A 14,303-nucleotide genomic window follows, 5' to 3' on the forward strand; every position below is an offset into this window, starting at 1 on the left:
AGGGCGGACTCCCGGCCCCTGTCACGGCGCCACGCAGCCACCCACGCGCCCACCGCCAGCGCTCCGCGGCCGTGCTCTGGCCTCTCCGGCCGCAGGGCCTTTGCACGACTGTGCTCCCTGCCTGGCACACACATCCTCCGCAGCTCCCTCGCCTCCTGTAGGCTCCATCTTGGAAGTCTCCTGCTCAGCCAGACCCTTCTCGTACCCAGCCCCTTTACACGCCCCCTGCTTTGTTTCAGTGTCATCGTGTTTGCAGTGACTGAACTGAATTGTCAGTGTCCCCTGCCCCGTCAGTTGCACACAGCCCCCTGCATGCATTTATCAGGAGGCCCCCAGTGTCTCAAGATGGGGCTCGTGTCGGCCCTTTATCATGGGCCCCAGCTGTCCCGGAGGCCACCCCTGGGGGACCCATGGTCACAATGGCACCAGATGGATGATGGGTGGCCAAATCCAGCACCGGGGGTCCCCTGGGCTCTGACTTCCTAGTAGCCCTCATGGCTTGTCCCCATCTCTCTGTCCCCCCGAAATAAACCTGAGGATGGAAGCCTGGGAGTTTCCAGTGGGAAACAACCCAGGCCCCCGAATAACCCTGGGAGCGATGGGGGCGCCTGGCGTCAAGGGCTGGCTGAGCGGGCGAGCACAGGTGTGTGGAGGCCTCCGAGTCTCTGTCTGTGTCTGTGTGTCTGCCTCTTGCCGGCTCTGAGGCCCCACTTGGTCGCATTAACTGTCCCACTTCTGTTGCTGAAGTTGCACCTCCTTTCAGCTGTCGGGGGGTGCCCCCACTGCCACCCTGTACCTCCCAAGAGGCCGACTGAGGCCTGCGGCCATGCTCCCCTGCCCCTGGTGAGGCTCACAGCGTCAGCAGGGCTGATGAAAGCAGGCACTGCTCTCTGACCTCAGCTGAGGCCCCTCCAGCTCTGGGACCCCCAAAGCCAGTTCTCTGTTATCAGGCCACAGTTAGCTGGCTGGACATAACTCCAGCCCAGAAGAGAAGGCATTCCTAGGGTAGTGCCGCGTCGCTAGGCCTCCACAGGTAGCCTTGGCCTGGGCGCCCTGGGTGGGGCTCGGCTGGGGGGGACCCTGGAACACAGACCCAGCCAAAGGTGACAGTCACACCGGCTGGAGGCTCACATTGCCACAGTCTTCCTCCCTCCTGTGTAGGCACCAAGGTGGGAGGGTTCGGGCGGTGCCAGTGATCTGTGCCTAAACCCCACCTCTGCCCTCTTGTGACCGTGTGACCTTGAGCAGGGCAGTTACTTTCTCAGGGCCTCTGTTTCCTCATCTGCAAAATGGGTCCAATCGTGACCTGTCAGGCCGCAGTGAGCATGGAAAGAATTGCTAAAGCCTTAGGGAAAATGGCTCGCAGATAGAAGGAGGCGCTGGGAGTGAAGAGCTGTGAGGCATAAGCAGGAGTTCCATAGGGGAGGGACTCCAGGCAGGGCGGGCAGGCTGGGCAAGGCCAGGAGGTGGAAAGTGAAAGCATGATGAAGCGGGCCATGCTGGCAACAGTGCCCACCCACGCGGCCCCGGTCTTGTGCCTGGCGCTGGCCGTCAGGACCCTGGGGGGGTAGTTTGTTAGCACTTAACACGAGCACCTACTCTTCCTTCCAGGTGTCCGGTTTACACATGTGCACATGAAGCCCAGAGAGGTTAAGCAACTCCCCCTGGGTGGCCCAGTGGCCATGCTGGGGCTAGAATCCAGACCCGGCTCTGCAGGTCTGACTCACTCCTGGGGCTGGGTCAGCTGGGGCCAGTTTGAGCAGGGAGTCCTCTGGGGGTGACAGCAGCAGGAAGCAGAGGAGGGCGCAGCCTTGACACCCCCATCCCTGCCCTCACGTGGGTTGCGGACCAGACACGGGGGCGAAGGCTTGGCAGCCCACTTGACAGTGTCTGGGGAGGCCTGGAGGCCGGGTCTGCCTGCTGCACAGTGGGGGAGGGGTCGGTCTGGGGGAGGGGAGGCGCCTAGCGATTGTGCTGACACGGGCAGAAAACTCGCTTCAAAATTTTATCAGCTCAGCGCAGCGGAGGTGGAGGCGGGGCCAGGCCGGAGGATGGTGTGCTGCGTGGTGATATCACCGCAGTCCCCGGCCGCCCCTGCCCCTGCACCACAGTCACCTTGTCCGGTGCCGGCCTCTGCGCTCCCAGCATCACTTCATCCATGCTGGGGGGGGGGGGTTCGAGGGGGGGGTGGTTGAGGCCAAGGGTGGGGCAGGGGAGAGCAGCTGCTAAAGTCAAGGTCAAGGCCAGGAAACTCTCGGCTCTGCCTCCCACACAGCCCCGCCCAGCCCCGAATCCCCACAACCTCCTCTAATCCTTCCATCACTTCTTGGAGTTGACCTGGCTTGTCACCCGGTGGACAGAGGTCGAAATTAGGGCACAGAACAGTGTGCAAAGTCACACAGTCTGCAAAGGGCAGGGTGGCCTTTGGAATCGGGGGGGTCCAGCTCGTCTCCCCAGCTTGCTTCCAGAGATCCCCTGTGCTTATGGGGGACCACCTGGGCTGGGACTGGGTTTTCACCCGTGTGCACCCACCCGACATGCTCAGGCAGCCCCTGGCTTGCACCCGTGCGTGTGCCAGACCCCGCCTGGGAGGCCTGGGAGGGCCGGGGGCGTGTGCCCGTCGGTTCCACGCGCTCCTGACTCTGCCCTCCGGAGGTCAGCACAGCTGTCATACCGGGCACGAGACATTCTACAGGCTGAGCTTTTGAATCCCCCTCACACCTCAGCCCAATCAATCTAGGGACTTTGATAATCTCTACTGGACACATGAGGAAACAGGCCCAACTTTAACACACAGACAGAAACAGAAGCACTGAATCTCACCGCCCACCCAGTCAGGCCCTGCCCATGGCCACCAGGACCTGCTGATCTCAAGAGGCTGGATGCACACTCCCCCCATGCTACTGACCCCTGGGATGCCCCCACTCCCGTTACAATCCAGGCTCAGCTCAGCAGCACCTCCTCTTCCAGGAAGCCACCGTGATTTCCTTACCCTGCACAAAGCCTGCTGGCCTCACTGCCGAGCATCTGACCCTGGACCCAGCAGAGGCCCAGCCGGAAGGCCTGAAAGGGGAACACTGAGAACCAGAGATGGTGGTCACCTAGCCAAAGCCATGCAGTGGCCACTTGCCCACTCACAGCCATGCCCAACTAGGCCTCTGCGGGAGCCCAGCCAGTGTTCACCAGAGCTGCCCAGACCCTTGCCTTGCGGGGACACCACTGTCTGTCCCTCCGTTTGTCACTCTCCAGGACCCCTGCTCTTCACCTGGCCACCAGGTGCCCCTCAGACCTTCTGGGCCAAGGTCTCCTGAGCCCTCAGGGGTCTGTCAGCTCCCTCCGAAGCCAAGGTCAGGGGCAGGGGCTGCCTCCACCTTCAGACCCCCAGGCAACTGCCTGCCCCCTCCCATGCTCCAGTGGCCTCTGGCCCTTAGAGCTGGAATAGAACGTGGCTGCTCCCTCGGACCTCAACGTGGGCCCCTGCCTCGGCGGGTGCCAGTCGGCGCCCCGCCCCCTGAATGCCGCGGGCTGGCCGGCTTCCCCGAAGCCGCCCCCTGGCGCCCCACTCACCTCGCTCCCGCACGAAGTAGGCCAGGTACAGGTCAAGCTCCTTGACGGCGACCCCGATGTGGTGCGGCTGCACGCAGAGCACTGGGTGGCCGCACTGTGCGGCCTTCACCAGGCGCTCGCCGTCCGTGCTCTCCAGCGGGATGCCCTTGAAGAGGATGACCATGACCAGGTCCAGCCGCCACACCTTGTCGGCCTGGCGCAGGCAGTCGATGCGGCGCATCTTGCCCTTCTGGTCGGGGTTGGAGAGCACGCAGCCCGGCGCCTTCTTGCCGGTGATGGCCAGCACGAAGTCCTCGCGGCACTCGGGCCGGATGTCCTTGCGCAGCTTGGCCAGAAGCCGCGACGCCCACTTCTGCTTCACCTCGGCCTTCTCGCCCAGCAGCTCGTCCTTCACCGCGCGCTCCTCGTCCTTCGACATGCGCTTCTCGTGCTTCTTGAAGTACTTGCGCTTCCGTGCCTGCAGGTTGAACCAGGTGTAGGCGAAGGCGCGCACGTGAGGCAGCAGCGCCTCGATGAACGGGTGGAACTCATCCTGCAGGAGAGGCCGAGGTCAGAGGTGCCGGTGACCGCACCCCACCCCCACCCCGGGCCCCCAGACCGAGGCCCTGGCGGCCCCCCAGCCCCATCAGTGGGGGAGTGACAGGCCAATGTGCACGGGGGCTAGGGCAGACCTGCCTCCCCCCCCCCCCAAACAGGACCAGAAGCAGGTCTCGGGGCCGTGAGAACGCCTCACTCAGATCTAGAAATTGAGGCTGGATTATGTGGGAGGTGACGGCTAATACTGAGCTCACAGACCCCCATGGACAGATGGGATAGGGCACGCTGAGCACTCCAGGGAGGGGCGGGTGGGGGGCTTGCAGCGATGGGGGGACAGAAGCCAGAGAATGCTGATGCCCCTGACTGCTCTCTGCCTACCAGAATTGGGGCTCGCAAACTTACTGTACGGAGCCAGCTAGTGAATATTTCAGTCGCACCTAAATATGGTGCATGTTGTCCTCATGTGCGAAGTGAGCCACACAGGAGGGGGGTGACAGGCAAGTGCTGCCCCAATGACAAAAGCAGTGCCCGGAGGCTGGAGTTTGCACACCCTTGAACAAGCGTGAGGTGTAGTGACTCGAGCAGGGTGGACGCGGGGTGCTCAAGGATGCCGGACAAAGCAGGCGCCGGGGTGGTGCGTGGGGCTCATTTCTTGGATCCCCTGGCCAGCAGCGAGAGCGGGCATCAGACGGGGACTCTGAGGCTGCCTCTGCTGGCCCTTGGCACCGATGAAGCCAGAGAGCACAGCGGTGCCATCCTTGTAGGGCAGATAGAGAGACCTGGCTGCAGGTCACAGCTAAGACTAGGGCCATCTGGAGGTCAAGGGCGGGTGGAGGGTGGGAGGGCTCCTCGCTGCTCCTCGCTGCTCCTCGCTGGCCTCTCTGCTGGGGCCTAGAGAGCTCAAGAGACTACAGTGCACCAGAGACTGGGCAGGGGGCGGACAGTCAGGGCTGCAGAGGGGCCGAGGCACCTGCCCTCAGGCCACAGACCCATGCCACAGACGGGACACCAGGTCGCTGGAGGCTTCGAGACCTGGCCAGAGCCGGGCTGGGCCTGCGTGCTCCCCTGCCCCACATCAGCCTTGCTCGGTGGGGCTGGTGGCATATCTGACAGCGCACAACAGGGGGCCTAGTCCTGAAAGAACGTCCTTTGCTGGAGGAAAACAGCAGCAGAACGCTGGCTCATTGGTCATGGTTTCTCGGCTTGGGAGAGGAATGCAAGGAGAAAGAAAAAGGAAACCTTGGGTCCCACCTGCCTGCTCTTGCCTGGGCTTCGCCAGCGGCCGGATCTCTGTCTGGGGCACTAATCCCACTGTCCGCCCGGCTCTGGAAAGGCCGCATATGTCACTGTTGTTATTACTCTTGACACTGTTACAGTGATTTTCTCTCCCAGGTGCAGGAACGGCCCTCTGTGTACTACCCACTTGGCTCAGAGAGGGGCGCGCACCTGGCCACTCTCAAGTCCTACGACGACGGGACCCCAGGGTCCCAACACTGCCCAGGCCACTGTCCCCTGCGCTCCGTGAGGCTGGGGCCTCGGGGAGAGTGCTAACAGCTGCTCTAGACCTGCATGGCTTTCCAGATGGGTGCGGCCGGGCGCAGTGCAGGCCTGGACACTCACAGACCCTCTGCCTGGTGCACCCTTCCTGAGCTGGGCTCTGTCTCCCCTTGGGCACCTCTGGTCATGGGGTGCTGGGGGGAGAGGGACAACATCAGATTTCACCTATTACAGAGGCTCTGAAAATAGCCTGCAACCCCGGGGGAGGGGCGGGGGCAGGGTGGGCCCAGCTTGTGCCAGTCGTAACGCTCCACTCCAGCGTCCCCCCAGCAGGAGTCACCGTAACAGCTGTGCTGAGCACTGGGCCTCAGGGCCCTTTTCTCCTGCCCACCTCCCTGCCCCAGCTGACCCGTGCAGCAGAGGGAGGAAGGCCTCTCGCGCCAGTCCCTGCTCAGCCTCACAGCTGCGTTTCCTGTCTGTGCCGCTTGACACGCTCGACTCAGAGATGGGGAGTCACCAGCACGGGGTCACACCGCCGCCAGCAGAGCAGGGTCAGAGCCAGATCAGAGACGCCAGGGGTAGGAAATCAACAGAGGCACAGGCCACTGCCGCCCACCCCAGCCGACGCCAAGGTGGCGGGAGGCCAGGAGAGGCATCTGCAGTGGCTGCCACCACAGTGGTGCCAGGGCGGGCGAGACCAGCGCCCGGGCCCTCCCGGGCTGCCTGGAGTCAGCCAGCGGGGGGTGGCCTTCTTGGACCGCCTCTCCTGAGTCGCCACCCACCTGAGACCCCACCCCAAGTTCCTTTTCTGGGTGCAGGTACCCCCTTTCTGAGCCCTACCCCCCTCTGGGTCCTCTCTGGGGACAACTGTCGGGGATGGGGACAAGGGCAGGAGCCCGCGTCACCCATGACCCCAGCTGCTCCCGGAGGAAGAAGACAAACAGTTCATAACTGGGTCACGGACCTTCTTCCCCGGCCTCCCTCGTCCTCCCTGGGAGGTCACCCAGGTTCTCAGCGATAGGCGGGTCACTCCCGGTGTACCACAGCGCAGGCGACAACTGAGCCCCAGTGCTCCCCGCCAGCACCCCGCCCCTCAGCTGACCGGGCAAAGGAGAGGAGGCCAGTGAATGCTCACACGCCTCCCAAACTCCTGCACAGCCCTCACAGCCTTGTCTCAGTGTCCCTCCCTTCAGGTCGTCCTTCCTGTTCTCCCAGACCCGTGGACTACCCGCCAGGACCCTCTGTCACCAGACACACCTGGAGAGGGAAAGAGCTGGTGACGCTGGCCTCCATTTTGACCCGTGCGACCCAAATCACCGCTGCAATCTGGGCCTCAGCTTTCTTAGTCATTACCGCGGGCAGAGAGGGCCCTTGCAGCCTGACAGATCTGGGGGGTGGGGGTGGGGGAGCGAGGCCAGGTCTTTCCCAGAAACCCCATTTGGCCCTCTGGGACTTCCTGGCCAGAGAGGGGGCAGCGGCTGGGAGGCGGACATTGGTCATCTGGCCCTCGCTGGGCCCCGCTGCGGCACACTGCACCTCCCGGCAGCCCTCCCACCCCGACAATCTTTTTTTATTTTTTTAAAGATTGATTTATTTATGCATATACAACTGGGGTACAGGCCAGAGGTGCAGGGGCGGTGAGAGGCTTCACCAGAGACAGAGTGGGGAGCAGAACAGGCCGACTGATGAAGTGCACTGCTGAGGGGAGCAGCGGGCGGGTCAGGAGAGGTCTGCCGCGCCCTGTGGGTCAGCTCTGGGGCCGGGGATCGAACTCGCACTGAAGCGGCTGTAGCTGGCTTGCAGTACTGAGTCCTAACCCGTTGCACCACCAGGGAGGGTCCCCACTCTGACAATCTAAGGCGGCAAACCAGGAGATGAACTTTCAAAGCCTAAACAGACATTTTCTGGCAAGGATTCTCTTCCTTCCTTTCATTTACTCAGTGATCTAACAAACATTATTGAGACTCTATCTTATCTACCTCCTAAGTGCTTTTCCCAAACTCCTATGCATCCTTCAGAGCCCTGGTTCCAATGTCCCCTTCTCCAGCTTAAATAACTTGCCTGTGGTCAAATGGCTGGCAGAAGGCAGAGCTCATATTTGAACCCCGGCTGATATGGCCCCTGAGTTAGGGTTTCAAACCTTGAGTAATTCCTCCCCAATCTCTTAGCAGCTCTGGATAGGGATGGATGTTATGCTGATAGATAGATAAAGCTGACAGATAGATAACAGAATGTCAGGTTGAACGAAATGTTATCGACAATTGAAAGGCGTCTGACTGGGAGTCCCTGCAGAGTTTCTGTTTTTTCAATCAGGGGTGGACAGGGAAGGTGTGTTGTAGACATGGACACTTGGAAAGAAGACCCAAAAGGTGACAGTTCAGGGTAGGACCTTTCTAGGTGGGTAATCAGCCCCTGAAAGGTCCTGGGCAGGATATACTCTGTATTAGAAGAACAGAGAGGAGGCTGGGACTGAGTGAACAAGAGCCGGAAAGCAGAGGCAGTGAGGGAAGAGGCCGGCTGTGGGGGCCTGTGCGGCACAGGGAGGAGCTTGGGTAAACTGAGTCCAAGGTTGATACTCCCTGCCACAGCGAGCAAAGTGGGAGCACTGAAGCTGCGGACTTCCCTCTCTGTGTCCCGTTGTCCCAAGAGGACGAGGGCGGCCGAATCACAGCCCACGGTAGCGGGCAGAGACAGCAATTTGGGACAAGTTTGCAGAGGCCAAGCCCTGAGTGAGCTATCAACTCTGAGAGATGGGATCTGTTGTTGCGCCCGCTGCCTGGAGGGGGAAATTGGGCACGGAAGCCAGTGTGCAGGCAGGAGCCAGGAAGGAGCCGCGCGCAGCTCCTGAACCCTCTGGCCAGGAGCCTCCCGACTCCTCGGCCCCAGCGCCAGGCCCCCCGAGCACACGGCCTGGCCCCACAGATACAGGCCTCTGCACCCCGCCTTCTCTCCGAAAGCGCCCCCCTTCCTCCTGCCCGGTCATGCGCCCTTCTCCCATGCCCTTGCCCCCTTCCGCTGAGGGAGGCTTGATCCAGCCAGACCTGAGTCCTGCCCTGTTATTGCCTTTCCTGCCACGGCCTAAGGGCGCAGATTTGTCTGTTTTATTCATTGCTGGGCTGCTGCACAGATCAGGGCGCAAGCTCGTCTGACGCACCACATGCACCTCAGGGGCAAAGGGTGCAGGTACCCTCTGGGGTCTGGCAAAACTCAGTGGGACCCTGGACAGGGCTGGGCAGGAAGGAAAAGCCAGCCCAGAAGCCCATGGAGTTCAGGGTCCGGGTGGTGCATTGTCACTGCGCCTCAGTACTGTCCACCTCCTCAGCACTTTTCCCAGACTCCTATGCATCCTTCAAAGCCCAGGGCCTGCCTCATGCTGAGCTGATACGACACGAGGCAGGGAGGATAAGCAGGAAAATGCACATGGGATGTTTAACCCACTTATTAGTTTAGCAACAGCCACAATCCCTGCAGCGCATATTTGGCACCTACTGTATACTGATACGACACGAGGCAAGGAGGATAAGCAGGAAAATGCACATGGGATGTTTAACCCAGTTATTAGTTTAGCAACAGCCACAATCCCTGCAGCACGTATTTGGCACCTACTGTATACCAGGCGCTGTGCTCAGGGCAAAGCATCCCAGGAAAGCACACTTATGTTTTCCATTTTTAATGGGAGAGATCGGGGCCCAGAGTGGCTCAAATTCCTTCGCTCGGCCTGTATTCATTCACTCATTCGTTCGTTTTCACAACAAATACTGTTTCAGCACCCACTGAATGCCACCCCTGGGCCGAGCCCCTCAGAAACATCCTGCCTCCCTGAATCTTCAGGCAGCTGAGGATTTGAGGATCACCATTAGCTTCATTTCAGGGGGGCCCGGGGACACAGGAAGGCTCGGGGGCTTGTCCAGAGCCTCACGCGTGGGAAAGAACACAACTCACTTCTGAGTGCCCTGAACATACCTGAGGCCAGCCCGGGGCCCCTCTGCCCACTACAGCACGTCTGGGGTTGTAGCCCAGAGGCGCGAAGCCCAGGCTGCAGCCTCGTAGGCGGGAGGTTTGTGGTGTGCGCGGGTGGGTGGCTCAGGCCGGCAGAGCCCCGCACTGCCCGCCCCGGTCAGCATGCGCCAGGTGCAGGGGAGAGAGCGTGCGTGCGTGGGAGTCTAGGGGGCAGTGTGCCCATTTAACCGGTGAGGCTGGGCGGGAGGGCGGCCATGCAGAGAGACAGAGGGGCGGAAAGAGGCAGGGTGAAGAGAGGAGCGAGAGACAGAGACAGAAGAGACACAAGGCAGAGAAGGGAGAGGGAGAGAGCAGAGCCAGCACTGAGAGACTGAAGGAGAGGGAGAGACAGACAGCGGAGGGAGGGCAGAGAGGTGGGGGTGAGAGAGAGAGAGAGAGAACGCTGACTCGGCCAGAATCCCAGCTCCGTGATTTACAAGGCGCCTGGCCCTGGCCAGCAGAGGCACCTCACTGCAGAGAAGGGAGACAGGGAGGGAGCGAGGGAGGGAGAGGTTGTGCCTGTCACAGAAGCGGGTCGGCCCCAGACCAGCACTGGGAAGGCACAGGGGTGCCCGGCCTGGGCCTGGCCAGTCAGGTGGGAGGTGGTCCCACAGCCAGCCCTCAGCCCCACTGTGTGGGTCTTGGCCTCTCTCCCAGCCCTCGGGGGACCCCTCACCGCCCCCCTCCCAACTGCAGAGCCCACACGGCCTGGACCTGGTACATTGCATCTCCCCCAAACCTGGCCCATAGGAGGCGCTTAAGGAAGCTCTGTTACGTCAGACACAGGTTGGGGCCCTCTCCCAGCCTCTCTCCCCACAGAAGAGCTGGCAGGAAAAAGAGGGGAGCCCTGAGATGTAATGGGGGTGCAGAAGGAAGGAAAGAATGAACAGGGGAGGGGGGCTCTGGCAGCTGGAGTGGCCATGGCCTCAGCCAAGGCCCAGCCCTCAGCCCTGGCCCTGGGGAATCCTGGACACTGCAGCCAAGAGGGATTTGGCCCCAAACCCGGAATAACTAACGTGGCGGTGGCGGGCGGGGAGGGAGGCAGGGGGAGGCCCAGAGTGGGGCAAGCATGGGGAGGCCGGCTTCCCGCCGGCAGGATTTATGGAAGTAACGGCTGCTCCACACAGTTCCTCTTAAGAGTAAAAGTGAAAAAGCACTTGAGTCACCATTGAAACAGGGACGAGTTCCCAGAATCCTCCAGGGCTACCCCCCTCAGTGGGCAGGGCAGGAGGGGGGCACAGGGCGGGCTGGCACCAGAGTCACCCCCCCCCCACACCCGGCCTCAGCTCCGAGAAGGATCCGGGTCGGATCAGCTAAAAGTGAGCTATTTTAGGATGGGCTCAGGTTGTAAAATTAGTCGGGTAGAGCCAGGAGATGGAGGCAGGGGAAGACAGTCGGGGTGAGAAGAGACACACAGAGACAAAGAGAGGTGGGAGAGAGATGGGAGACAGGAGAGAGACGCAGGGGCAGAGATGACACAGGGCGAGTGACAGGGGAGGGGAGAAGCAGGGGAGGCCAGGGACAAGGGGGAGGCATGAGGCAGTCAGGGCTGAGGGGCGCAGGAGGCATCATCCAAGAGTGGGGTGTCCTGCCTAGGGGGTCAGGGTCCCCCTGAGGCCCCAGCCCAGCCTGCACAGGCTGCAGGGAGGGAGCCCGAGGGAGGAGCACAGGGCTCTCGGTGCAGGTTAACAGAGGACAGGCAGCCCCCACGGTGGGCCCCCCCCAGCCCACGGCCACGGGGCCCTCTGGCCTCTCTGGGCCTCTCTGCCGCCCTGACTCCTGCACACAGGCAGCACAGAGGCGGCAGCCCCAGACTCTCATTCCTACAGAGGGCCTGCCCGGCCCAGGGCACGCGCTGTCCGGCGCCAGAGCGAGGTTCTCTGGGCAACGTGGATGGAGGCCCGTTTCCCGAGGAGTCCTGACGGGGAATTCCAGGGCGCAGTGACAAAAGGCGTCCTTCCAACCTCATCGCCTGGAATAGTCTCTCTCGCTCAGCCCCCTGTGAGCTCTGCCAGCCAGCCAGCGAGTGAGCAGCGTGGAAGGGCTGGGGGGGCCTCGGGGGCACGTAGGCCACCCTCTACGTCCAGAGGCTGGGATGCCCAAGGTCACAGGGTAACCCCAACTGGAATGCTAATTGTTCTTGGGTGCTGCAGGGGGACTGTATGGCAGAGGAGAGCCAGTAATGGAATCTCAGGGACACCCCCCCAAAGTTACTCAGAGGGGGAACACAGGCCTGGAGAAGAGCAGGGACTTGCCAAGGTCACTGTTCCCCAGGCCACCGTGGACAGGACAAGCCCAAGACCCCTGAGCAGCCCACCCAAGCTCCTGTGGGGCACCTGGCGGGGCCATTAAGAAAACCCTAACATGAATAAGGGAACCCTACTCACAAAAGCAGGGGGACTGGCAGAGATTAGCAGCCCCGAGGCCCAAGTTGGGCATTAATCATTGAGGGGACGCCCAGCAGCTCACGGCCAGATCCGCCTGGGCCCCCACCTTGTCACCTCAGGAGACGCTGTGATGGGAACCCCTTTGACCTAAAGACACAAGGACAGGAAAGGCTCACAGGAAGGTAGACTGGGGGTCCTGGGGGCCCAGAGGGAGCAGGGAGTGGGGAGGAACCCCTGGTGGCCCTGGGGCAGGGAAGTTGCCCTCTCCCCACACACCCCCTTCCTCGGTCATTGCACAAGGGCTCAGCCTGGAGCAGTCTGGGAGCACAGCCAGGGGTGAGAGGCTATGGGAGGGGGCAGGGGCAGGTGCCCTGGCCGCAGGGCCCGCCAGACCCCGCAAGGCCGGCAAGGCCGGCTCGGGGCTCCTCCCGGAGACCAGCCGGCAGCTGCGGCTCCAGAAGCCAGAATCCAGGCGAAAATATGGGCACTGCATTGAGGGGTGGGGGAAGCGGGAGCCGGAACCGGTACCTCGGAGCACCCCCTCCCCCCACTTCTGGCTCCTCTAACTTGGAGTGTCCCCTCCCCCTCCACGCACACGTGGGCCAATAATGGGGGGAAAGGCGGCCCAGGGCTGCTGGCCCCCAACCCTGGTTGGTGAGGACGGTCCGCAGACCCCCAGGGGGGTCCTCATCTCAAGCGTGTTGGGGGAAGCCAGGGTCTACCCAGGAGCCCCTGGGTTCCACTTAGTGGCCACCGCGGGTCCTCCCGGGGGAATTTCCCGCAGAGCCCTGCCTTTGCCTTCTGGAAGGGAGCCCCCTTCCAGACGCTCCCGCGTTAGCCCGTCCTGCGTTGGCCGGGGTCGCGGGCCAGTCAGCAGACTGAGCCCCGGGTCTGGGGAGAGGAGAGGAGCTGGGCACGGGGTGGGGGAGGCGGGCGGGAGCCTGGGGTGAAGGTCCAGGCTGAGGGTCGGGGACCCCAGTCCATCCTCCACTGGACCCTGGCGGGTGGGAGAGGCATCCCGGCCGGGGTGGCGGGAAGGAATCGCGCGCCTTTTACGTCCAGGCTCCTCCAGCTTCCAAACTTCGGGGTGCTGAGTCGCGGGGCTGGGGTGCGGGGATGCGGGCGGGGGCCAGGCGGGGGACATACCTGGGTCAGGCAGAGCGGGGACGAATACATCCCGGGCGCGGCGGGAGGCGCAGGGCCGGCGGAGCGGGCGCGCTCAACTTACTGAGTCATTTTTCCAAACCGCCCCCCCCGCCCCCCCACCCCCCCTCCCGCGGCGGCCGCGGGCCGTCGCTCCTCGCCGCCTCCTCTCTCTCTCCCTCTCTCTCCCTCTTTCTCTCTTTCTCTCCGCCTCTCTCTCCTGTCTCCCCCATCTATCTCCCTCTCTCCTCCTCCATCTCTGTCTCTCGCCGTGTCTCTGCCTCTCCTCCCTCTGGCAACCGCCCCCCAATTTCTCCCCTCCCACTTCTCAAGATCCAACTTTCAAAGAAACGAGGGAAAAAAAGAGCGCGAGAGAAGGAAAGCCACCCCCCCAAGCTCCAAGCCCGTGAACCCCGTCGTCGTCGTCGTCGTCGCTATTATTACAAATTTCCAGGCGCCTTGGCCCCAAGCACCCGACACCCCAAAACCGAAACTGCGGCCCGCGGGAACGCCCACCCGCTCAAGAGGGGTGGGGGCTCTGGCTAATGCTGGACATTTAGGGCCCAGAGGTGGATTTTTGAGACCCCCCCATCCCAGCCGCCCCAGCTGGCCGGGAAGTTGGAGACAGGAGCCAAGGGGTGGGGGAGGGAAAGAATGAAGCAGTGACGTGTGCAGAGCCTGGCCGCGCGTCTTTCCCCTTAAAGATGTACGACCTGGGCTGCAGGGGCGGGGTGCCTCACGCACCCTGTCCGCTGGCTCCTCCCAGGGCCAGACAGGGGTGCGAGTCTGGAGGAGAGGGGCTTGGCTGACCTGCTGCTCCTCAATCTGAGGCCCACCGACTCTCCCCCAGCCTCCACTCCTCTGCCAGCAACCCAGGGGAAATGAGCCAGGTGCTCTGGCCACCCCCAAAGGTCTCTCGGCACCCCAGAGAGAAGGTATCCAGGCAGAACCTTAGGTTGGCCCTATACATCCATCTAGCTTCTTCCTGGGGGCTCAGTAATTCCCGCTGGCCCCAGCAAAGCTCCCCATTTTATGGACCCAGACGCTGAGGCACACTGAGTAGTCTGGAGCCAGGCCACCTGGCCCCGCAGCCCACATTCTTAAAGCTCGCTCATTCCCTCTAGAATATCAGCACAGGCCTGCTCTTCCCGCTGAGGCCCCAGGACCCCCATG

At 62.4% G+C, this 14,303-nt stretch overlaps 1 protein-coding gene across 4 annotated transcripts in view; it reads right to left on the bottom strand.

Annotated features, from left to right (window-relative positions):
- The window catches only part of NFIC (nuclear factor I/C (CCAAT-binding transcription factor)), a 61,466-nt gene that overhangs the window by 42,674 nt on the left and 4,489 nt on the right, over nt 1-14,303 (bottom strand). For 3 of the 4 annotated variants that reach the window (XM_004689356.2, XM_004689355.2, XM_012729576.1), the window contains exons 1-2: nt 13,134-13,231; nt 3,568-4,099 (exon numbers count right to left, since the gene is read on the bottom strand). In XM_004689356.2, the coding sequence (XP_004689413.1) occupies nt 3,568-4,099; nt 13,134-13,163 (562 nt within the window). In that variant the 5' untranslated portion in view covers nt 13,164-13,231. Of the gene's footprint in view, nt 1-3,567; nt 4,100-13,133; nt 13,232-14,303 lie in introns of those variants that run through there. The other variant, XM_012729577.1, reaches the window with a different exon arrangement.

This window comes from Condylura cristata, unplaced genomic scaffold (assembly GCF_000260355.1).
Source record: "Condylura cristata isolate star-nosed mole 26May11 unplaced genomic scaffold, ConCri1.0 scaffold00025, whole genome shotgun sequence".
Classification (NCBI taxonomy): Eukaryota; Metazoa; Chordata; class Mammalia; order Eulipotyphla; family Talpidae; genus Condylura; species Condylura cristata.